At 41.9% G+C, this 26,177-nt stretch overlaps 1 protein-coding gene across 1 annotated transcript in view; it reads left to right on the forward strand.

Annotated features, from left to right (window-relative positions):
- Positions 1–529: 529 nt before the first annotated feature.
- sult4a1 (sulfotransferase family 4A, member 1) overlaps positions 530–26,177 on the forward strand; it is a 29,106-nt gene continuing 3,458 nt past the window's right edge. The window contains exons 1-6 of the mRNA XM_078243127.1: positions 530–949; positions 15,406–15,536; positions 16,517–16,597; positions 17,095–17,221; positions 17,359–17,453; positions 20,695–20,833. Of these exons, the coding sequence (XP_078099253.1) occupies positions 781–949; positions 15,406–15,536; positions 16,517–16,597; positions 17,095–17,221; positions 17,359–17,453; positions 20,695–20,833 (742 nt within the window). The 5' untranslated portion in view covers positions 530–780. The remainder of the gene's footprint in view (positions 950–15,405; positions 15,537–16,516; positions 16,598–17,094; positions 17,222–17,358; positions 17,454–20,694; positions 20,834–26,177) is intronic.

A 26,177-nucleotide genomic window follows, 5' to 3' on the forward strand; every position in this document is an offset into this window, starting at 1 on the left:
AAAAAAAGGAAGAAAAGAAAACGCACTATCTACTTCTGTTTTCTTTGCCTAGCAGTTGTTTGCGTTTAATATTTCTATGGTGACCACAGACATGATTTATAATGGCTATAGAACACTGTCCTTTTAACTGCTGTGTGTGTTTATATGAGAATAGGGCCTTTCACAAGAGAAAGCAAGTTATAGATTTGGGATAGCTAGTAAATGTGCCAGGTTTAAGCTACTTGCACTCACCGTCTAGAAAACCATTTACTGCTTGTTTATTGCATAAACCTAATAGCTATTAAAGTAGTATCTTAATTGTATATTAAATAGACTGCACACAATTGACAGTTAACATCACTATAAAAACATAATGAAAGCCTATAAGACTGACATTATAAGACCCATTTATGTATTTATGATTTATGTATAACATGGTAATTGAGTAGGCTGATGTAGGCCTATAACAGGATTATAACATTATGTATTATTACAGCAGCCTTATGGTAATAGTTTTTACTTGAGTATTTAATGTGTTGGGAAGCATCCTTCCTCTGCGGTCGCGCGCATCCTCGGGCTCGGCGAGAGTGGTCCTGATGCTGGGGACTCGTGCGCGCGCATTACATCACTACTCTCCTCCGTGATTGGCTGTAGGTCAACTCATCCGCCTGCCGTGCAGCATCCACAGCAGCACCGTTTCAAAATCAACCTCATCACCACCATCATCCTCCTCACGTTTTGATTGAATACCGCGTGGGTGTGCGCGTTTTCCTTTTCTTGCACTGGCGGCTCGTTTCGAGGATGGCTGAGAGCGAGGTAGACACGCCAAGCACGCCCATCGAGTTTGATAGCAAATACTTCGAGTTCGATGGAGTTCGGCTGCCACCCTTCTGCAGAGGGAAGATGGAGGAGATCGCCAACTTCTCGCTCAGAAGTAGCGACATATGGATCGTCACCTACCCAAAGTCAGGTAAACAAGCCTCTGCGTCACCTTCGACACGGTGCTCTCTCTCTGGGTCTCCGCATGCCTCGGCGGTTTGCTGCTCTGTGCTGCAGCGGCAGGCTTTCCCTTGTGATGATCAAAGTTTGATAGAAATACAAATAATGGCACAGAGCGAGTACATTTACGACCTATTTGTGGTACTTACCATTATGGTTGTGTGATGTGCAACGCCTGATAGGGTATTGGTGCAATGTTTTTATATATAGATATGCTATGTTATATTTGATATGGTATTATGCAGTTGGGCATTGTGCAATACAGAAGTTATTGACCACAGCGTGAGTTAACGGGAAATGTGCATCATTATCAAAATGAAGTGCAACACGAGGGCGAGGATGTGTTGTGGGTTCTCTTCTGTTCTTCTGGGATTGTGAGGAAAGGGGGGGTGATGGTGAGAGATTTATTAGATGAAGCATTGGATGAGATAATGTATGATTATTATATGTAGGTGTTTATGCCTGATGTGTCGCCATTTGTTTCTCTCGAATGTCCAAGATGACTGTCTCCTACAGGAGACTATAAAGGCTTATCTTAGCTCGAATCTTATCTTATATCAGACACAGGGAGGGATCATTTTGCACAACACATAGGCAACACTGATCATTTAAGTTATAAATCAGGTCGAGTTTCCTATTTTAACAGCACTGGGCGGGTCACAGTCATCTGCAGATATCTAATATCTCGTTTAGATTGCGCCTTTGCAGCGGGACTACATCTTATCAAGCTTTTACAACAAGTAGCTATCCCAGTATTATAATCAGAGTCCAAATGAATCGAGTAATGCCTGCGTCAGTTAGCTTACACGTCTAAGCTGGCCTGCACCTGCTACCAACATAATCACACGCGCTATCAGACACGGACGGAAGTTGGTGTTTACATCCAGCTTCGGAGTGCCGTTGCGCAGCGCTGCTGCAGGCCGGGCTGCTGTGCGCGGTGCCCTGCTGTGCGCTGGGTGGGTCCCCGGTCATGTGATGGCTTCTGGGCAGCTGGAGCTCGGCTGTCAGTGATGCAGAAGGGATAGTTTAGCCTACTATTGTCGTGGGAATTATATTTCTTGTTCTGGTTTAGCATCTCAGTAGCATATTATTTATTACTTTTAATGCCCACCATGACCTGGCTCCAGATTATATATTAGACCCTTATGGACCTTGGTGCACTTTGAGATCCATTGGTCTTCCTGCTCTTCCAGAGTCCAAGCTGAAAACTAAAGGGGACAGAGCTTTAAGCAGGGCTTTTGCAATCTGACTGAGGAAACAGGGCTGTCTGAGTCACTGTCTTCTTTTAACCCCCCTGTTGTCTTCCCGTGGACATGAACTTGTTGTCCTTCCGGGTCAAAATTGAAAATGAACTTTTTTGGCGCTTTTTTCAAGGCTTTTGGCGCTTTTTTTTAAACGTTTTTTAATTTATATGAAATTATACCTCATTTATTTTTATTTAAAAAAGGCATACATTATGAATTATTATGACTAATAGTTAAGATCTGAGGATGTTGAGTGGATCACAGACTGGTATATGTCAAATGTTAGTCTGGATACTGTTTTTAAACCATTTGAACATTTTAAACACCCGGAAAACAATGTAAGTAATCATTCATTTTACCTGTGAAGAATGTTGTATGGGTTCCAAACCATACAATGTGCCTCCATGTTATTTTTGGGCCATTTGTTTGAAAGAAACCCCTATTTCACATAGAAACAACTTTGAAAATGGGTCATATTTGACCCGAGGACAACACAAGGGTTAAGTGTCATCAGAGAACGTACTTCTATCAGAAAACATATCCTGATTTTATGAGCTGCTTGTTTATTTTATTGGGATTTATTTCTTGTGTATTATTTTCATCCGGCTCTTTGTGTATTTTAGGCTTTTAGTAGATTTTATTCTCTGTTTTAAATCAGTTCTAAAGCACGTTGTAACGTGAAAGGTGCAATATAAATAAAGTTTATTATAGATAGCTTTTTTTTTTTTAATTTGTAGCCTATTTCTGGTTGTTTTCATCTTGTGCCATTTTTATTTATCACTCCATTATCTTTTCCATAGCTTTTTTACCCTTAAAGTGCTTTAAAGGAACATGCTAGTTCTGCTACTTGGGCGGAGTGATTTGCTCGCAGCACCTGAGAAGCCCCGTGGTGATCGCCTGGAGTTCGCTCAGAGTTGGAGTAATGTCACTCCACCCAAGTAGCAGTGCTTCGCCTTCTGAGAATATAGTTCCCAGTTTATATACGGTTAGAAGATGGCTGTGTCTCATGTGACCTTGTTATTTGTACACGCTGTGACAAATCACAACATGTAAACAGGAACATGTTGACGTTATGTTGTCACTTATTGGGAGCAGTAGGCTAGATGGAGCTGATTACCTCCAGGATCTGGGCTAAGCTAGGCTAGATGGAGCCGATTACCTCCAGGATCTGTGCTAAGCTAGGCTAGCGGTGGGGGCGTCAGACAGAGTTACAACACTCACGGAGATGAGAAGGTTATGTTTGGACTTATCTAACTCTGGGGGATACGGGGAATAAGACCAAGTCCCAATAAGTCGGCATGTTCCTTTAACAAGGGAATTGATGGTGACAGTGTGGGATCAATAAAATAAAACATTTTTTTGATTCTTATCTATCATAGGAACACCCGTCCTGTATAGGATAGGCCAACAGAAGAAAGTCAACAATGCACAGTTAGTGATCGTGAATAGAAGAAGAAGAAACCTTGATTGATCAAAAAATAAAGAATCAATTGAATCATTTGACATGCATATATGATAATATATACAACCTTGCTCTAAACATTATGTCAGTCTTACAAAAAAAGAATGCATCTCCATCTATAAACACAGAGTAAGTTTCCCAGAATGTAGTCTGACTAAAGCTTAAATCTACTACTACAAAGTACAAACGTTTTTTTCAATAAAAAGTTATTGAAGATGGAAAATAGGTGGGCAAATTATAGGTTCACCAAAGTAAAAATATTGTGCAGGCTTTGCCCCTGTGAGCGAGTCCACTCATCACAGCGATTCCATCAGAAGACATTGATTTCACTTTTGTAATTTCTGGTGACTAAGCCTTTAGTTGTGACAGTACCAGAAGCCAGAGAATAAAGGGGTTTGAACAAAAACATAAGAGGGGGGGTCACAGGGTTTAATGAGGGGTAGCACACAGGGTACGCAGCTAAATCTGGGCCAAAAATATTGATCATTTGAAAAAAAAACTGTTGAAACTAAAAGATCAAGTTTTGATCTTGAACTTTGAAAAACACAACAATGTGTTTAAAGGTGTTGTAATATAATTTTGATTCAGTTAATAAATCATTTATTTTCACAGGGTAGACTTCATTAGGACAATAAATAACCCTTGATGGGTTTAATTGTGTGAATGCATTGTATATTTGTATGCATATGTTAATGAGTGGAACGCAGCGTGTTGCTGCATAATACTGCTGTATACACATTCTGTTACATGATACTGTGAGAGAAAGCAGTAGAGCCAAACTTTCCCGTGTGTAACAGCTTCCTGTTTAGGTTTTGCCCTGCGAGCATAGATTTGTGTTGCAGTCTTCCATTCCACCCAGAGAGGCCTTGTGCTATACACTTCATGATTCATTTATGGCGTTTTTCCATTACATGGTACCTGCTCGACTCTACTCTACTCGACCGCAGTGCCCGTCCTCCATTTTCCATTGCAGATTTAGTACCGCAGGACACCCCCGTCTGTCGCTAGCAATGATGCCGCAAATTAGTGACGATTCTCTCCGACCAATCAGTAGCCTGCAAGTTTTCACGTCACCTTTTGGTATCGCCTCAGCTCGCTTGGAACCTCGACGGAGGTGATACTAAAAAAAGTACCTGTTAGCAGGTACCAGGTACTTTTTATCATAATGGAAAACCAAAAAAGGCGAGTAGAGTCGAGGCGAGTCGAGTCGAGCAGGTACCATGTAATGGAAAAACTCCGTTAGACTGTCCTGGAACTCAGTACATCTCATGCTGATTGTGGAAACAAAAGTGCAATTCCAAAATATTATATCAAATAATTGTAAAAAAAACAAAACAAAACAAAAACTGACAACATAATAACTGATCAACGTAATTCTGAGGGATACTGGGCTGGTATTTTTTGGGTTACCATGTAACTCCTTGTGATCTGAATCTTCCACATTTAAATGTTGTGGATGGAGACAAACGTGTCTTGTGCTGAGAACCTTTAAAAAGACATACACAAATACATGCATGTCCTCCAAGCTCTAAACAGTTTGTCTCAATTCAATAAGATGACACTGTGGAGTGAAAACAGTAATGCATTCATTTACATCCAAAGAACTCTACTCTACTGTTTCTTGTGCACATGAGAAAGCAAGAATCTCTTTCCTCCCCACTTTTGGTGAATCAATCCTCTTGTGGTGCAAAGGGAAAGAAAGCACATAGCAGGCCACGTGGTTGGGATGCCGCAGAACTGGGAGGCTATTGGCTCACATGTGACAGTCTTGGCCAACGGGATTTGCAAGATTCTTTAAACCGGGGAGGGTGAGAGTGTGGGGTTGTGCTACAGTTTATGATGGCAGTGCATTTATGACTGTTTTGACATCAGCCATATGCTCAATCATGTCTCCCTGCAGGCAACCCACCTCTGCACTGCAAACACACACACACACACACACACACACACACACACACACACACACACACACACACACACACACACACACAAATTACAGGGCAAGTAAGAAGCAGCGACATTGAGGAGAGGACACCCTCATCTCTGGCTGCATGCTGTGCATTGCTGTGCAAAGAGGATTGCAAAATAAAAAAAAGATGCAATTTAAAGAGGCACTCAATTTTGCATGTCAGAAATCACAACACATTCTATCTCCCATCACGTAAAATACGGACGCTTGGTCAAGTGCCTCTGGCGTTGTTATTGACGCTAAAAGTCTCCTTTATTGTCAGATCTAAACGTGCTTTATCTAAACGTGCTGGGTCGGGACTATTGGGGATCACTTTTGACGCAGTTAGGTTAAGGAAAAGTTTGTGGGTGGGCTTATAAAGGTACGTTTCCATGACACGTGGGACAAGAACGGGTTTGGGGTTTAGGAAAAGAAGAACGGGACAGTTGGGTTTAGGAAAAGAAAGTGATGGTTGGGTTTAGGAAACGTGACACCCGGGACACGATCCCCGGTCTCCTGGGTGAAAGTCCTGTGTTGTTTGACCCATCCACCACCCCGACCAACTTCCCTATGTGGATTTTTGGTCTTTCATACTACTCGCTACCGTAGTCGCTCTTAATGCTACGTCATCTTCAAGCGCTGTGTAGCTGCTGCTCTGCCCGGTGCGTTCTACACGCACACTGAAGGGTGCTTTTTGCGTCGTATCTGACGCTGACAGCCACTGCCCAAGCGTCCGTATTTTGCGAGTTTGGAGTGAGAACGGGTTGTAAATCCCCACTAGTCATGGGGACTAGTAGTATGAATCAGCCTGTGAAAATAGTTTACATGTAACAGTATAATGTATTCTGTGGCTCATGGAGGAGCTTACTGAAGTCTGAGAAAATAACCCTGATGATGTCATTAGGGTTAGCTTGGATTTGCAGATTACAAATTCATATCTGCATTTGGGAACTCGAGACATGGAGTTTGAAACATGTCGACGTGTACCAGGCAGAGAGAGTCTAATGAAAGCTAATGCTAATTGCATATAGGGAAGTGTAGGATTCATTGTCTTTTGGAGCTCAACCCTTGAAGACTACAAGTCAGAATATCTCAATCTTTGCTGCATCAATTTGGACCATCCCTGTTTATGTAATCTGTCTCTCGCAATATCTCCAGTTCTATGAAGATGCAACGCTAAAGTTCCCCAGTCTCTATAAACAGATATCTGCATAAATGCAGAATCTGTAAGCAGCAAGATCTTGGTAAGTGAAACCTTCTGGTTTCAGTTTGTAGTCAAAGTAGTATTGACCAATCATGTTTGCTTTGGTTGCATGCATGCAGGTAAACAGTTGCTAACTTAGCAACTAAGATAAATGCTTACTCTTAACAAGGACAGGGAAATGTAAATTACATTTTGGAAAAATGTAGCTAATGAAATCCACAATTTTAACTTTACAGTTAGCATTATGCCTTCAGGCAGTTAGCATTCTATTGGCATCCACCAAACCCAGATTCGTCCATCAGACTGCGAGAAAGTATAGTGTTATATCATATAACACTATACTTTCTGGCATAGGTAGTATGTCATAACTTATATGTCACTACAGACACATTTCCCTGAGTCCAAAGGTGGTGTGCGCCCCGAGCCGACGCTTGCATGGTGACCTTCGGCTTATTAAGATGTAACTCAGTACCGCTCATGCTGACTGTGGAAAGAAAAGTGCAATTCTCTAAATAATATCAAGTCGCAGCTGACAGCCATCTTCACCTTTTCCTTTGTGTATACTCTGATACACTCTGAAAACTTTGACCAGCCACGCTAGCAGAGTCGGCAGACTGGTGAGTTGATTTCCTTATCATGATGAGCGACTCTTTTAGTCATGAGATGACCGCAGACATGGTCTTGCTAGCTTGAGCTTGTCTTCTCCATCTTTCTTCTCTGTGTATACTCTGATGTAATTTGAAAACTTTGACCAGACTAGCAGAGTCAGCAGACTGCTGAGTTGATTTTTCTATCCTGATGAGCAGGGGGCGATTCTAGGATCAGTAGGATTCAATTTGGGTTCTAATCTGAGCCATGAAATGACTAACTTCTTCTCTGGGGACTACCAACGTTAAACTTCACAACCGTCTCCTGCTCTCGCTCTGACAGATCAGATAGAGACTCAGCCAAAGGCGGGAGTCTGGCACAACCACCTCTGATTGGCCAACACTACGTTTCTGTTAACCCTTTCCTTGACTGGGTTATAGGTGGATAGCATCGGCGACAGACAACAGGATATTAAACCTGTTTCAAGCCCTTTGAACCTGGAATTGTTTGTCCTCTGTCACTAACAGACAAGTTTGCGAACTCCAACTTGAAGCACTAAAATGTATTTAAAAAAATTAAAATTAAAATGTTTTTTAGTATTATAATTTTTAGAGATGAGATGAAATTTTTTTATTTTTTATGAGCCCCCTTAAAAAGGGTCTAAAATCGCCAATGCTGATGAGTGACTCGCAGTCATGAGATAGCTGCAGAAATGATCTTGCTAGCTTGAGCTTATCTTTTTCCCACCTTACTCTTACACTAGTGTACATTTCACCAGCCTTGACCAGCCAGCTAGCCCAGGCTAGCAGAACTGGCAGGAGACTGGCAAGTTAGTCTCGCATTGCCAGACCTATCTCCACAGCGCTGTGGAGTAAGGTCTGGCTCCACCACACATACAGTACATTCTAGGATAAAAAAGAAAATGGTCTGGGTTGTTTGCATTTTTTCAATCACAATGGTCTTGGGCGGTGCTAAGCTCTGAATGCAGTGATGGGGGCTCTGCAAAATGGTCTCTCGGGAAGGACTTATCGTTGTTTGTACTTCGTCCATAGCAATCTCCACCAATCGGTCCCAAAACGTCCCAGTTAGATAGTAAATGCCATAAACATATTCTTTGTAAATCTTCATCAGTCCCTGAAAGAACCAAGCAGGCCTGCCTTGTTGCACGATGCAAATTTTCTTCAAAACTTGCCATTTTCAGCGTGTAGCTTGTAGCTCGAAGTTTGTTGTTGTTTTCCAAAGCGAACAGAGTTTGAGAATGGCAACACAGAAACCTGAAGATGCGGGACATCATGTCAGGCAATTATGCTGGTAATTTAATTCTGTTGATCCAGACTACTGGCAAGTTGATCTTACAATCCTGATGAGCATCCGTCCAATGTCAACCATATAAAGCACAACTCATGTTTGTAGAATAGACAATTCGGCATACATTTTGCGGAGCGAGGCGACTATAGAGGTCCACGCCTTCTAGAACCAACAAAAAAAAGAGTATAGGTTAATAACGGCTACACAACAACAATTTTTCTGGCTGCTTACATGTCTTGTCTCTACATTGATCATCAACTGGTGACGATTTTGACTTTTTGCCTGAGACATGCAGCTTTAATCTCTGTCTTTTACTGCATGTGTATGCAGCCGTGAAGTGCGTATTTAAGACCTCTTTACAGAGAAATCAGCTGGAAACTGTGGTTAACCAACTCATGTAGGTAACCTGATCTTAGGCCAGCTAGCTATAGCTGATCAAATCTAGAAGCAGCAGTTGTCATTTCAGCTGAAAACAACTGCATAGGCCACCGGCTAGAAATGAGAAGCTGCTTTTGTATGCTTCGGTCTGAAATCATGAAACAGATGGTTTCAAACATTTCTAAGAATTTTGAATGAATGAATCTGGACCCTTCCATGCATGCAGTACAGCGATACGTGCAACTGGCTCAAATGATAAATAAAAGTTTTCTTTTAGAGCGAGAGAGCATTTTTAGGGAAACTGACAAACATCTTGGTGACGTGGTTCCTTTGGTTTCACAGCCAGCATGTGGCCAGCCTGAGGCAACACAAATACTGTGGCCTACATCATCTTCCTCTGAGAACAGTCGCTGCTGTCATAGCTTACTAAAAAACTATTGATTCTGAATTGATCATACTCTGATAAAAACTGAGGGATCTGATAGCAGCCTCCAGCCTGCATTTTGTTGCAGTTTTAAACTCCTGTTTTTTCAAAAGAAGTGTCATATTGGACGAGTATATTCGAGCATATCTGCAAACAAAAATATAGTAGTCTTATGATGAGAAAGACTTAGCCTGGATGCCAGCTGAACTTAGCTCCGCCCACAACACTTGAGGTCGGGAAGTTCGGTCTGGACTTGATTCGCTGCGGAGCAACTATGCTCCAACCAGAGCTGTTCGGACCAATCAAATTGTCAGGACGGGCTTCATACGATGATGGACAGATGATCAACAGTAACATAATCAACCACGTCACCAAAGAGCGCTTGGGTTGAATTTGTTTACAACAAAGATGGCTGCCGCTGGAGAATTGAGATGTGTAGAATCCGCCATGGCGTCTGTTATAGAAGATATTCATTTTAAAAGAGGAACAGTGAATCGCGATCAAGGTATTTGTCGATCAGTAAGATGGTTTTGCCGTCCTTCCTACGAGATTCGGCAAAAGTTTAATTTATCAGCTGGCCCCGATGGTCGCTAAGAAGATGGGGTGCAATGAAAACCCTGTGGTCAACATACGTCACATACTCCGTTGCTCTGATTGGTTGTAGGTCTATCCAATTGAGTGCAGAGGCATTTTCTTTCTTTCTTGAAACACGCCCCATAATCACAGCCCAATGGAGCAGTATCAGACTCAGTATGACCACGTCAGCCTAGGAAAGACTCTGTTTTAATACAGGAATACAGGAATTGTTTGGTATTTCTACTTGAGACTGACTGAAAAAGTGGGAAAAGTACTTATTCCTTCGTGGTCTAGTTGCATTTTGGGTTTTGACAAGGAGGAAGAATGTGTGGAATATGAAAGACGATATGTCTGGTTATGCTGCATTGATTTCGTCTCTTTTCTTCGTTTAAACTAATCAATGGAGTAGTTTTTCAAAGCTCCATGAATTTGTATTTTTTTGGGTCATTTGGGGACAGAGCAAGCTGAAAACACAACACCTGGAGGAAAGCAAGTCCAACATTCACTCTCCTTTTAGCTTTTTTCCCCCCATTGGATTGTACATGGGGGTTGGTGTCCTGTGCAGCTAGAATTTCCATTTTGTAACAGATTCTTCTCTTTAATAATCTAAAGAAACACTAGTTTGGCCTCTTGTGTGTGATCGCACCAGTTTTGCAAACATTCTTTCATCTAACATTACAACAGCTGGTTTGGCTTTTAGTCTGTCTTATTTTTATTAAGTTCATCCCCTGTGTACAACCACCAAGCGGTGGAAGAAGTATTTGGATCCTTTACTCAAGTAAAAGTACTAATACCACACTGTAAAAATACAGGTGTGTCCTGCGTTGAAAATATTTACATATATATACATATTTATGCAGGGGGGGGGGAGGGGCGCATTTTTTTCAAATACGCCGCACTTTCGCAGCATAAATTGCCGATTTCCACGCAAAATATGCGGGGCTTGCATGATTTCTAATCCCCGCATTTTCATTGCAAAAAAGTCACACATATATCTTAGCAGAAAGTTGAAAAATGTTGCGTTTACTTCACACAAGAGCAGCCATTTTCCCCTGTTGCCATGGGAACATTATGAAGTGACGTAATTACGCGACGTGAACATCATCAAAAAGCTGCAAATCCCGCGATGAAGCCACGATGAAACCACAGTTTTTGCAAGTTCACGCAATTTCATCGCATAAAATTGCATAAATATCCTGCATATTCCATCGCATTTATTAAGAAAACGTGCCGCATAATCAAGGATTTTTATCCGCAACAATCACAAAAAAACTCTGCATTTTTCTGGAAGGACTGCTAAGTAAAAGTATGAAAGTTTAATCAGGAAAATGTACTTTAAAAGTACTCAATGCAGAAAAGTCTTCCCATTTTAGAAACTGGAAATGATCCAAACAGTTGTGTATTAAATGGTCTAATCATTCAGCTGGACTTGTAGGCTGTTATGTGTGAGAGTGTGGAGGTAGAGAAGACAGACGGAGGAAAACAGTATTATTTCGAGAAAAATGTTGTACTAGTTGCTTAGTTTTTTGTTTCTTATTAGCCCCCTGGTAGTCTTTAGTCTCTAGAAAGAGCCAGCATCTACGCAAATCTACGTACCTGTGCGTGGAGGACCAAATTTTCTACGAGTAGTAAACATTAGCTTCAGGCTAACGCCAGCTCCATGACTACCTCCACACCTGGCAAGTCCCCATTTCCCCACAGGATTTCCTCGTTGCTTGAAAATGCAAACAAAGAAATTTCTGACCTTAGGGAAGAAGTTTGTCGGCTCTCAGAGGACTTAAAAACCAAAGATGCCTTGTTAACAGCCTACCTGGACGTTGCTCAAAATCAATCGCTTCAAATCACAACTCTTTCGGCGGCTTTCCAGGATCCTGCGCTTTGGGACCCATCCGCCTGCTCACATCCATCTTCTTGCTCGACACTGACCTTCAGGCCATCCTGGACTAAAGTGGTTTGCAGCCGAAAGAGAGCCTTGGGTAGGGCTCCATTGCCTCCTGCCCTCAGCCTCTCCAGTCGCTTCGATGCCCTGTCGAAGCCGAATGTTCCCCCGGTAACGGCCGATGTGGTTACCCAGGCTCGCCCCACTTCAAAGCCGACTGACCAGCTGTTGTCATGGGAGAGGGCCGCTGCCTCGCGGTGAAAACTTCTAAGGGATGCGGTAGTCAGACGGTCCGATGGCCTCCCTTGCCTGAACCAGCCAAATGACAACCTTCCTCTAAAACATTCTCCACCACCGAATGGTAAGCAATATTCCTCTTCTTTTCCTTGTCCATCTGAAACCGATACTGGCTGTTTTGTTCCTGCCACCGGCCATTCACGCCCCCCCACTCCTCGTCCGCTCTTCCCCCCAACCACAATAATTATTGGTGACTCCATCACCCGGGATATACGGTTTTTTTAATGGTTTCACACATTAGGGATGGAATTCCTCACCTTTTGCCCTTAACTTCTAACGGTTCACTTTTGAATGCAGGAGTGCTAGAAAGAACGACAGGACCTGACATATACTTAGACTGCTTTTTTCCTATAGACCTTCAACCATTAATGCTAAAGGTCTCTTCAGCAAAGCCATCTACCTGTCTCTTAGACCCCATCCCAACGAGGCTACTTAAAGAAGTGTTATCTGTGGTTAACACTTCATTACTAGATATGATCAATATGTTTTTATTAACAGGTTATGTACCGCAGTCATTTAAAGTAGCTGTTATAAAACCTCTTCTGAAAAAACCCACCCTCGATCCTGAGGTCTTAGCCAACTATAGACCTATATCTAACCTTCCCTTTCTCTACAAGATCCTTGAGAAAGTAGTCGCTAATCAGTTATGTGACTTTTTACATAGGAATAGTCTATTTGAGGACTTTCAGTCAGGATTTAGAAAGCATCATAGCACAAAGAGACGCACTGGTGAAAATTACTAACGACCTTCTAATTGCTGCTGACAAAGGACTTGTCTCCATACTTGTCTTATTAGATCTTAGTGCTGCATTCGACACTATTGACCATACTATCCTTTTACAGAGACTGGAACATTTAGTTGGCATTAAAGGAATCGCACTAAGCTGGTTTAAGTCGATCTCAATTTGTCAATATCAACGATAAATCCTCCAAGTACGCTAAAGTTAGCCATGGCGTTCCTCAAGGCTCAGTGCTTGGACCAATTCTTTTCTCCTTGTATATGCTTCCTCTAGGCAATATTATTAGGAAACACTCAATAAAACTCAATAAAACACTCATAACTTTCACTGTTATGCAGATGACACCCAATTATACTTATCAATCAAGCCAGACGAAACCAGTCAGTTAGCTAAACTTCAAGTATGCATTAAAGATATCAAATCATGGATGACCTACAATTTCCTGATGTTAAACTCAAACAAAACTGAAGTTATTGTGCTGGGCCCTAAACACCTCCGAACATCATTATCCCAAGATATAATTACTCTAGATGGCATTGCCATGGCCTCCAGCACTACTGTCAGAAATCTAGGAGTTATTTTTGATCAGGATATATCCTTTAACGCCCACTTAAAACAAACCTCTAGAACAGCCTTTTTTCACCTTCGTAACATTGCCAAAATTAGGAACATCCTGTCTCAAAAAGATGCTGAAAAACTAGTCCATGCATTTGTTACTTCCAGGCTGTACTACTGTAATTCCGTATTATCAGGATGCTCAAATAAAACTCTTAGGACTCTCCAGCTGATCCAGAATGATGCAGTGCGTGTTCTGACAAGAACTAAGAAAAAGAGATCATATTTCTCCTGTATTAGCTTCTCTGCATTGGCTTCCTGTAAAATCCAGGATTGAATTTAAAATCCTTCTCCTGACCTACAAAGCTCTAAATGGTCAAGCACCATCATATCTTGAAAGAGCTCATAGTACCTTATTGTCCCACTAGAGCACTGCGCTCCCAGAATGCAGAGTTACTTGTGGTTCCTAGAGTCTCTAAAAGTAGAATGGGAGCCAAAGCATTTAGCTATCAGGCTCCTCTCCTGTGGAACCAGCTCCCAGTCTGGGTTCGGGAGGCAGACACCGTCACCACCTTTAAGAGTAAACTTAAAACTCTCCTCTTCGATAAAGCTTATAGTTAGGGAGTGAGGAGTTGCAGCGTTCGCCTAGATCGGCGGGGGAAGGTGTGTAGCCACAATCACGGAACACAGCCTCCCTATCTCCCCTTCTCTGTAGCTCTTAGTTATGCGGTTATAGTTCTAGACTACCGGGGTACCTCCTTGGACACACTGAGCTTCTCTCTCCTCTCTCTTTCCATCTGTGTGTATTCGTGTCACAGAAATGCTTGTTACTAACATAGCTCCGGGAAGCTTATTCCCCGGAGTCCTTATGTTCTTTTTCCGCCCAGCATCATCATCTTGGATCATGATGGCACCTACATCATGGTAGCAGCTGTCGCCGTGGTCCTGCCCTACGCCCTGCTGTTCCCTATTACACCCTGCTACGCACTGCAATGCGTACTGCAACTACTATTACAATATCTGTATTGTGACTATTATTGCCATTGTTCATCATACCCCCAACCGGCACCGTCAGACACCGCCTACCAAGAGCCTGGGTCTGGCCGAGGTTTCTTCCTAAAAGGGAGTTTTTCCTCACCACTGTTGCACTTACGCATTCATGCATGCTCTTGGGGGAATCACTGGAATTGTTGGGTCCTTGTAAATTATAGAGTGTGGTCTAGACCTGTAAAGTGTCCTGAGATAATTCCTGTTATGATTTGACACTATAAATAAAATTGAATTGAATTGTTATATTGTTGGCTAGTTTCATTTATAATAAAACATTGTATTATATAAACTGCATGTGTTTTGTGTGCAAACATATTCATTTGTAAAGTCACCAGTAACTAAAGCTGTCAGATGCATGTAGTGGAGTAAAAAGTACAATATTTCTCTTCTCTGAGTAGAAGTAGAAAGTGGCATGAAAAGAAAAGACTCAAGTAAAGTACAGGTACCTCAAATTTGTACTTAAGTACAGTACTTGAGTAAATGTACTTAGTTACGTTTCACCACGGCTTCTACTTTATATTCTTTTTAATCCTTTTATCTGTCATTTTATTCTGCTTTTTGTTTCTTTCACATGCCTTTGTATTTCTTATGTAAAGCATTTTTAATTGCTTCGGTGAAAGGCACAATACAAATGAACCTGCCTAGAAAAACTGGAACATACCAGACAGAATATCTAGTTTTTAGTTACATTCCACCACTGACAACCTCCTTCCTTGTTCTCTCCCTGACGTCCCAGGACTGACTGTCCTCTGGCTCTCTTCTCTCTCCTCTTAGGCACTAGTCTGCTTCAGGAGGTGGTGTATCTAGTGAGTCAGGGAGCAGACCCAGATGAGATCGGCCTCATGAACATCGATGAACAGCTGCCCGTCTTAGAGTACCCCCAACCTGGCCTGGACATCATACAGGTAATGTAGCTGAAATCAGGTTAGCACTCATTCAGTTCTTCATTTCAGGACTGCAGGAGTTCTGGGTCTGTGGCGGCTTTTAGGTTAAGATTTGCTAGCTGGCAAAATAATGAATGCATTGTTGTGTGTGTGCCTTCTGCTGGGTGTAGCAGCATCACGACGACAACACGTAATGTGAAACATGATAGGATGCTAGTCTCAAACACCAGCACAAATCAAACAAGGTAAGCCTCGCTTGCCATCACACGCACTGTCTGTCCAAACAGCAAGCTGAATAGCTAGTGTTGCTATTGTAGCTGTAAACTTGTAAACACCCAACCAACCCCATTGACCTTCCTTACAACACAGGTTCTACACTTGAAGGTCAGATGACTCACAGGCCTAATGGGGGAATGTGAAAACATGTCTTCTGTGGCTCTGCAGTCTGCATAAAGTCTTCCAAAGTCTGAAAAACAATGTCCCTGATGATGTTATCTCAGCTTGGGCTACTTCACATATTTATAACAGAAAGCCTCAACTTGCATGGAATGTATAGGTTGCTGTTTTTCTTATCAAAGGTGGCCTATTCTGCTCATTTTTAGGTTAATACTAAGTATTTTGGCTTTTTACTAGATGTTATAAGAGCCAATTAGTGCCGTTAATAGGAACCAATCTTTGGTTCCTCGGGTGCAACCCGGAAGCACATAGAGTTTTTCACCATGTGCACGTGCATGTGCGCACACACACACACACACACACACACCACTACACAGGCACACACACAAGCAGTCATTTGTCTGGGAAACCAAAGAAGATGAAATGGAAATAAATGGAACCAGTGGTTTTAGCTGCAAATATGACTTGGACTTTCAATGATCAAAAAGGTAAAAAAGTGCGTCAGTTACTCTACCCGTGGAAAAGCACCTCAGGGCTTAACGCTTGGGCTTAGCCTCTGCACATGCTTTAGTAATAAGTACTGACTTTGCTTTGTGTTTCCACAGGAGCTGACGTCCCCTCGTCTGATCAAAAGCCATCTTCCCTATCGATTCCTCCCCACAGCCATGCACAACGGAGAGGCCAAGGTCAGTCCACCAAGACTGGACACTAGCCATGACTTTCCATTGCATTAAGATGCTTATTTAGACGTCTGCAAATTTGGTAGCTATATTTTAAGGTGGAGTTGATGCCAATGCATCAGCACCATCTACACGCAGATAAAGAAGAAGTAGTATAGAACAGTGAAACAATACATTGAAATTAGAAAGCTGTTTACAGAGAAATAACCTGCCAGTGTACATATATACATTGCTCAAGAGCACTTTGGCAGTGCCCAGGAGGTGAACTGGCACCTCTCCAGCTACCAGTCCACCACCACCATCTAATGTCCTCTTCTTATGTATGGGGACTTGAACCAGCAACCCTCCGGTTCCCAACCCAACTCCCTACTGACTGAGCTACTTCAGCTACTCTGAAAACAACATAATTGATCAGCTCCAATAACCAAATTCTACAGGACGGTACTGTACAACAACAGCCTTACATTAGGACTCACATTGTGTATCCTGTGGTTCTCTCCTAGGTGATCTACATGGCTCGTAACCCTAAGGACCTGGTGGTGTCTTACTACCAGTTCCACCGCTCTCTCAGGACCATGAGCTACCGGGGAACCTTCCAAGAGTTCTGCCGGCGCTTCATGCATGACAAGCGTACGTATGTAGGAGGACTGGGACACTGTGACCTATCTGGTTTCAAGTCAGTGAACTCCTGTACTGTTTTGTCTCCAGACTACTGTAAGTTCATCCAGCTGTATGTTTATCTCTCTCTCTCTCTTTCTCTCTCAAAGTGGGATATGGTTCCTGGTTTGAACATGTTCAGGAATTCTGGGAACATCGTAATGACTCTAATGTCCTCTTCTTGAAATATGAAGACATGTACAAGGTAACATCCTCACTGTTGTGCTTTGTTTTTTTTTGCCATTGTCTGCTAGCTTTTTTTATTGCTATTAATCTTTGATCTTCTCACCTAAAGATCGATACGAGCAAAATAAAGGACAATCTGATGGATTTTTAGAAAAAAAGCACCCACTTCATCTCAGACTGTCATACCAGATAACACAGTTGAGATTGTTAGTACCTATGAATACTGGGCCCCCAAGAAACGCGCGCGGCTTTGGAGAAAAATGAACACAGTGGCCAAAACAGTGAAGTTGCAACTCCCGGGCCGTCACGGGATGCCCTATTTTTTTATTCCTCTTTTTAGTCAACTTTAGCATGGGTATGAATACTTATGAGCAGCACTGTAAGACAAAGACAATACAGCACATGTACATTCACACTCGCTAAAGCTCTCCCTCATCCCGCCCATATTGCAGTATTAAGAGGCGAGACAACATTTAGCCCATACAAACACATAAGTATATGCATACATATACATATATATATATATATATATATATATACACATATATATATATATATATATATATATATATGAACATACATACATATATGATACATACGCACACCTACACCCATACTCGCATGTATACACATAAATAAAAGGAAAGGACAAAAAGTATCCCGAATATTTGGGTATATATTGAATTGAATAACTCTTATTTTGACATAATTTAACCCCAAGTCATTACATTAGTCTGACCTTTGTGAGGATTTGACTCTTCCAACTGGTATCATAGAAAATGAGTCAGTACATGTTTGCAGTGGAGCGGCTGTACTGATAAATGACTGTCTGTACTGTGTAGCTCTTTGGTGGGAAGTTAGTTTTTAACCTGTATTTATACTGTGAAGGGACTTTCTGAACATGCATGCTCTTTACCAATGAAAGTACAGAAAATAAAACACCCAACATTAAAGAAGATAAAGAGAGTGAAATATAGGCTACAATAAAACATATTGGAAGTGGGATAATAGAGTAAACACACTTTAGTAAATACCAAGTTAGTTTAAAGATTATTCTGCAATGCTTATCTTTAGATAACATTCTTGCGTAAAACTCTCCAGAAAAAGAACATAATATGCCAAATCAATATTTGCCCTATGCTTTGCCAAAGGTCCCTTTTTACCTTATCTTGGGCTATAATGTTTACGAGACACAGGCTCAGACATGTCCTCTCTTTTGCAGATAGGCTTTTCTTAGAATAGATTTTTTTAGAACGGAAGGGAGAAGACACAACAACTGAGAGAGAACAACAACAACAACAACTGATCTAACATTTCACATTGCCTTTGGCATGCCTAGTGTATGAATAAAGAAACCTTCCACTCTTTATTGTATGCCATTTGAAACATGCAATGCTGTATTACTCTTGGAGCTATTTATCCTCTACTTTATATACATTAAGTGAAGCAGGTACTTACAGAGACTGCCTCAGATCTGAGAGCTACTTTGAAATTGTTCCTTTTTAACTCATTAAACTGCCTGAAAATGTGCCTGCTTATTAGAAATGAATGTCATTGTTTTTGAAGCTATAGACAAACAGAGCCACATGCAAATTAAAGTGCTCATATTATGCTCATTTTCAGGTTCATAATTTTATTTAGATGTTGTACCAGAATATGTTTATGTGGTTTAATTTTCAAAAAACACCATATTTTTGTTGTACTGCACATTGCTGCAGCTCCTCTTTTCACCCTGTGTGTTGAGCTCTCTGTTTTAGCTACAGAGTGAGGCATCTCACTTCTGTTCCATCTTTGTTGGGAGTCGCACATGCTCAGTACCTAGGTAAGGACTACTAGCCAGTCAGAAGCAGAGTATGAGGGCGTGTCCTGACAGTAGCTAGGTAAGGACTACTAGCCAGTCAGAAGCAGAGTATGAGGGCGTGCACTGACAGTACCTTGGTAAGGACTACTAGCCAGTCAGAAGCAGAGTATGAGGGTGTGCCCTGACAGTAGCTAGGTAAGGACTACTAGCCAGTCAGAAGCAGAGTATGAGGGTGTGCCCTGACAGTAGCTAGGTAAGGACTACTAGCCAGTCAGAAGCAGAGTATGAGGGCGTGCCCTGACAGTACCTAGGTAAGGACTACTAGCCAGTCAGAAGCAGAGTATGAGGGCGTGCCCTGACAGTACCTAGGTAAGGACTACTAGCCAGTCAGAAGCAGAGTATGAGGGCGTGCCCTGACAGTACCTAGGTAAGGACTACTAGCCAGTCAGAAGCAGAGTATGGGTTTGTGTAAAACCTAAACTAAGACAAAGAGATAAACTGAATCTGGTCGGTCAAGTTACTACTCTGGGAGACTGGACGATCGGGCGTCACATTTTGGCAAATGCACTTTTTTGTTTTCATGCCAATAGTTAGATGAGAAGGTTCGCTAAATAGGAAGCAGCTACAGTCAGGCGACAGTTAGCTTAGCTTAGCTTAAAGACATGGGGCATGGATGTATAATAATAACTGGATACCAGGTCCTAAAATTGGGGCCTATTTAGTTCAATGGAGCTGCTTACTTGGCGCATACAGCGCTGGCCCCGCCCCTGAGTTCCCTCTCGGCCAATAGACTTTACATTGTGGTGATGTCAGGTGTTATCATATCAAGTTTTTCAAATATAAAAAGTCCATTGATAAAAAAATTAAAAAAAGTATAGTAGAAAGAGTCATAATCAACCTTGTTTGCAGTTGGAGGTGTCTTGGCATGAGTTTTTTTTTCATTGCAAAAAAGTAGCCACTGAACTATATTGGCTGCAAGGCTGAGTGTACTTCCTGAGGGCCTGGAAATAGGGGGATACATCTAGCTTGGCTCTGTCCAAAGTTAACAAAATCTGCCTACCAGCTTCTCTAGGGCTAACTGATTTACACGTTATATCCTGTTTAACCGAAATGTAAAAACAATGATATTTCCATCAACTGTACTTTGTGTTTAGTGCTATGTTAGCATACCAATACACTAAAATTAGATGGTGAAAATGGTAAACATTATAACTGCTAAACATCAGCATGTTAGCTTTGTAATTGTGAGAATGTTAGCATATTGGCACTAAAGATTTTAGAATTCAAGAGGGCGGCAGGTTTTCTCTATATTTGTGTGTGAAATTACTTTCATAGATTTCCCATTTTTATACACCCCCATTTTCTCCTCTCCTCTTCTCTCCTCTCCTCTCCTCTTCTCTCCTCTCCTCTCCTCTCCTCTCCTCTCCTCTCCTCTCCTCTCCTCTCCTCTGGTTTCCAGGATCTGGGGCCATTAGTGGAACAGTTAGCCCGGTTCCTGGGTGTTTCCTGTGACAAGGCTCAGCTGGAGGGCATGGTGGAGAGCTGCAACCAGCTCATTGAGCAATGCTGCAACTCGGAGGCGCTGTCCATCTGCAGGGGTGAGTGGGAGAGGAAATGGAAGAGGGAAAACACTGCTCACTTCCTCTTGTCTGGTAACTAGGCAGAGTTCTGTGTTTCTGGTTCCCTCAGGCCTGACTTACTAAGAGGTCTGTGTGGAAGGGCTTTCGCTGACACTGACACTGTGGAAAAGTATCTCTAGCATAGATTTACAAGCGTAAGATCAACCAAATGTGTCTTTAAACTATTTTTATTACACCTTCACTGCATCTGACATTCTTCTTTTTGGCTCCTTCAGCTTGTGATTTTACAGTCGGTGTCCCATGGCTGCATGTATGGGTGTATCCAATGTCTTCAATTAGCCTAAGTGATATATTATTGTGAATTCCAAACAGTGTCGGGAAAATGTTTTAAAGACTGGCAGAACAGAAAGGACAAATACAGCAAACAAGAAACACGTCATAGTTTAGTTTACTTCCACTCATTATTTCCATGAACGAGTGAAACATATGCAGTTCCTGGTAGAAGACTGAATGGAAGCAGCACTGTGGTAATGCCACGAGTTTCGGATATATTTGGGAGAAAGAACCATACAGCCAGAAGAGAAAGACACTGAGAGGCGAGAAAGCATAATGTAGATAATGTTCCTCTGATGATCCAATGATCTCATGATATCATCTGAGCTACCAGAGCGAAAGCTATTTAAAGACCTGGGAAGGAGAGAAAAAAACAAATCACATAACTGCATAGGCTATCTTCTTCTGTTTTTGGAATCTGCTGGGATGTGAAGCTGTAGGGATCAATATGATTGTTGAATGGGAAGTTATCTTAGGTCAATAACCTGGATTGAGTGTGGCTTTAAAGACTGAGTTCACTCAAATTACAAAAACAAAATTGTCCTTATCTCTAGTGTCTATGCAGTTTTGACATTGACAAAAAAATAAATAAATTGACTGCAACTTCTCTTTTGAGATCAGTGTCCCTGTCACTCTGGATAATAGACTGAAAACACACAAGCACGCACGCACACACACACACACACACACACACACACACACACACACACACACACACACACACACACACACATACAGGCATGCACCATCATTGATCTTGCTATACAACACCTTAAGTGGTGCAGTTACTCTAATAGAGCTCAACAGTCCCTCCCACAGCGGGATTCCGGAAGTAAAAATACAATGCAATTTCTCCATTGACAATTGGAGTATAAGCCATAAAATCATAACCGTCGATGGTAGACTTAAAACCAGCATGCCGACATGACTCAGTGATTGTATATGCTCATATAGACACCACAAATCATGGGGCACTACCCTTGTTTTGAGATAAATGTCTTTTATTCGCGATGTCTTGGATAAGTACTTCATTACCCACAATCCTGAACAATCCCACAATCCCACAGTGATGCCTCTGATTGGTGGAACTCATGCTGGTGAGGAGGGTGGGGGGGGGGGTGTCAGTACCCGATCTGTGCTGCCTGCACGATCCGTCACGAGGATTTACGACACTGCACTAATCACGATCTGTTCCACGCTTCTGACGTTAGCCTCTGCCGGGAAGCTAACGTTAGTTTAGCTAACAGCTAATTCGGCTAACCGCTAGATGATAGCTTGATTCAGTGTAAAATAACGTTAACTCAAACTTAACAGCTGACGTAACAGCCGTTATATATGTTAACGGTTATTTTCAGGTTTTATTTTGAGGGTCTTTTAAAGTTATTACATGCTGTCTCAGCTAGTGGTTAGCAGAATTAGCTGTTAGCTAAACTAACGTTAGCTTCCTTTGTTCAGTGGTGCGCGGTGGTTTATGGGATGAGTAGTTCCTTCGCTCTGAGATGACGATATGTACAGTCTTGTACCTTTGACTTTTTTGGGATTTTCTGTTCGTTTTTTTACTCGAAATGATACGTTGTATGCTTATGAGTCACGTACCCCCTGGTTAGCCTAAGGCACGGTCTAAAACTCTTTATATATGGATTTTTCCAGACGTCAATGGGAGAAATGAATGGGAAATTTACTTCCGGAACCCAAGGTCTCTCAGAGGAGGGGCGGGACTGTTGAGCTCTATAGTATACCATGTAGCAGAGAGTGTATGTGATGACTGGGGTGCAGGGTTATATGTGTTTTTATCATTAAATTAAATCAATCCATCAATCAGTCAGTCAGTCAGTTATATTTGCTTATTCATCATTTCATGATAATTATATCACATTTTACTGTCATTTCATAATCTCACCTTTCATCCAATCACCTGCCTCCTGCCTCGTAGGCAAACACGCTCAAAACAATCAACTGCTACCAGATACGGCCAGTTAGCTCCTGTTAGCTAGAGCAACAGCAATGTCTAACATTACTGTAAAAGACAGTAGGCATTTTGACTGGCTCAAAGGTCACTGCTGTCATGAAGGCTGAAGTTATGAAATGAAAGAAAAATGCCACAATGAAATAAAAAAAGTAATTAATAATAAAATAAAAACCCCAAACACTATTTGTACATATGGTCATTTATTTCATAATGTCCATTTTTTTTTAATGTATTTAATATTGAGCACTTTAAGCTTCCACGATTATCCAAATAGGTCATGTGATCTTCAGGTTGTGTACATGGATAGGAGGGTTTTCTCACTCTCAGGTTGAAATGATTATACCACCACCATGTGGCTACATGTTGCATCTACTACCCAGATTGCAATTCAGCTACAGACTGTTGATTTCAACCTGCAGGCCCAGCCCACTATGATATAACCCTCTTTGAGTTTCATGTAGCCGTCTTTCATTTTTATTCCCTAATTTGTTTGTTTAATTATTCAGTTTGGTTTATGTTTCCATTCCTATTTGGATTTTGGTTTACTTATGGTTTCTGTCATGCGTTATTTTATTTTTTCCCCATCTAATTCTTTTTCTTTTAGTGCATGGAAGTCTGGTGTCTGATGTGCTATAGGCTTAACACACAGCTGACAGCTGTCAGTCTGATCCGTCTTACACACGCCACAGCAGGTGAGTCCGAGCCGCGACAGGCTGCATTCACTTTGCAGCTGAAACGGTCAGATAAATCATTAGAATTCACAATTCACACAGAGTAACAAGGCCATAACTCCTGAGCAGGGCTACGTAAAGACCGAAGCAAAATGAAAAACCTTAAGGCCAACTGCAAAGTTGTTCAAACAGCAGAGATCTTTAACAGGGGGTTTGCGACCCCTAGGGGGTCCTCAGAGTCATTGCAGGGGGGGCCACTACATTTTTGTTGTTATTTTCTCCCATAACAATTAAAATGTGTCTGAAAACATACATTAACATGAATTCAACATATACATATATTTAGCAAAGATAAATCGGCCTATTTGTAAAAAAAAAAAAAAAACAAAAAAAAACAACAACACAACAACATTGATGATAGGCTTACTGGCCTGTAGGTACGGCAGCCACTTTGGTAGCCATCCACAAATACAGGTAAGCTTAAAGTGCTCATATTATGCTCATTTTCAGGTTCATAATTGTATTTAGAGGTTATATCAGAATAGGTTTATGTGGTTTAATTTTCAAAAAACACCATATATTTGTTGTGCTGCACATTGCTGCAGCTCCTCTTTTCACCCTGTGTGTTGAGCTCTCTGTTTTAGCTACAGAGTGAGACATCTCACTTCTGTTCTATCTTTGTTGGGAGTCGCACATGCTCAGTAGCTAGGTAAGGACTACTAGCCAGTCAGAAGCAGAGTATGAGGGCGTGCCCTGACAGTACCTAGGTAAGGACTACTAGCCAGTCAGAAGCAGAGTATGAGGGAGTGCCCTGACAGTACCTAGGTAAGGACTACTAGCCAGTCAGAAGCAGAGTATGAGGGCGTGCCCTGACAGTACCTAGGTAAGGACTACTAGCCAGTCAGAAGCAGAGTATGAGGGCGTGCCCTGACAGTACCTAGGTAAGGACTACTAGCCAGTCAGAAGCAGAGTATGAGGGCGTGCCCTGACAGTACCTAGGTAAGGACTACTAGCCAGTCAGAAGCAGAGTATGAGGGCGTGCCCTGACAGTACCTAGGGTAAGGACTACTAGCCAGTCAGAAGCAGAGTATGAGGGCGTGCCCTGACAGTACCTAGGTAAGGACTACTAGCCAGTCAGAAGCAGAGTATGAGGGCGTGCCCTGACAGTACCTAGGTAAGGACTACTAGCCAGTCAGAAGCAGAGTATGAGGGCGTGCCCTGACAGTACTCTAGGTAAGGACTACTAGCCAGTCAGAAGCAGAGTATGAGGGCGTGCCCTGACAGTACCTAGATAAGGACTACTAGCCAGTCAGGAGCAGAGTATGAGGGCGTGCCCTGACAGTACCTAGATAAGGACTACTAGCCAGTCAGAAGCAGAGTATGAGGGAGTGTCCTGACAGTACCTAGGTAAGGACTACTAGCCAGTCAGAAGCAGAGTATGAGGGCGTGCCCTGACAGTACCTAGGTAAGGACTACTAGCCAGTCAGAAGCAGAGTATGAGGGCGTGTCCTGACAGTACCTAGGTAAGGACTACTAGCCAGTCAGAAGCAGAGTATGAGGGCGTGCCATGCTAGCAGCTAGGCGAGCATTATAACGTGTGTTCCAAAGTGACCACGTTTGTCTCTGAAGTAAAGGCTGGACTACAATAGAGCTGTTTGGAGCAGTTTGTGAACAGTGTTTTCTGTTGGAGATGGTAAGTCCCTTTGGGGGGGACTTTGGGCTTTTTCACTTTGTAAACCTATAACATGCACAAAAAAGATATATAACACAATAAAGGAAAGGGGAAAAAGCCAAAAAAACATAATATGAGCACTTTAAGGATTCACCATACATGATGATATATGAAGATGCAAATAATTATTATTTTAATACTTAGTATTGTAGGGCACCATGAAAAGGTATAGGTAAATGTGTAGACCACCCTACACATTATTGCAGGCCCAGTTTTATTGTAGCCCAATTTTATACAATGTATGTAGTAAGGGGTCCCTGCTCGTCTCTCTTTCAGGTTAGGGGTCCTTGGCCTAAAAACGTTGAAGACCCCTAGAGGATATCTTGCCCCCATTTTTTGATTTATTTATTGCATTGGAACAGGAAATTAGGACCAAACTCATTTCCACCTGTAAATGAAGAATTAACCCATCCAGCATCATTTTGTTGAAAAGATTAAAAAGATGAAGACAACTATAAGATAAGTGACCTGTAGACTGGGGTAAACAATCATAGCAAAATGTTGTTGTTCTTAAAACGTTATCAATTATGCAATTAGTACCATCTGAGGAAAACAACTATGTTTCTACAGTGAAATATTACCTGGTCCCAGATGTGTTTTGTGGTAATTTAATACAAAACTAACTAAATCAAAAATACATTTATAAGACCAAGTAAC

The sequence above is a fragment of the Sander vitreus genome, chromosome 23 (genome assembly GCF_031162955.1).
Source record: "Sander vitreus isolate 19-12246 chromosome 23, sanVit1, whole genome shotgun sequence".
Lineage (NCBI taxonomy): Eukaryota > Metazoa > Chordata > Actinopteri > Perciformes > Percidae > Sander > Sander vitreus.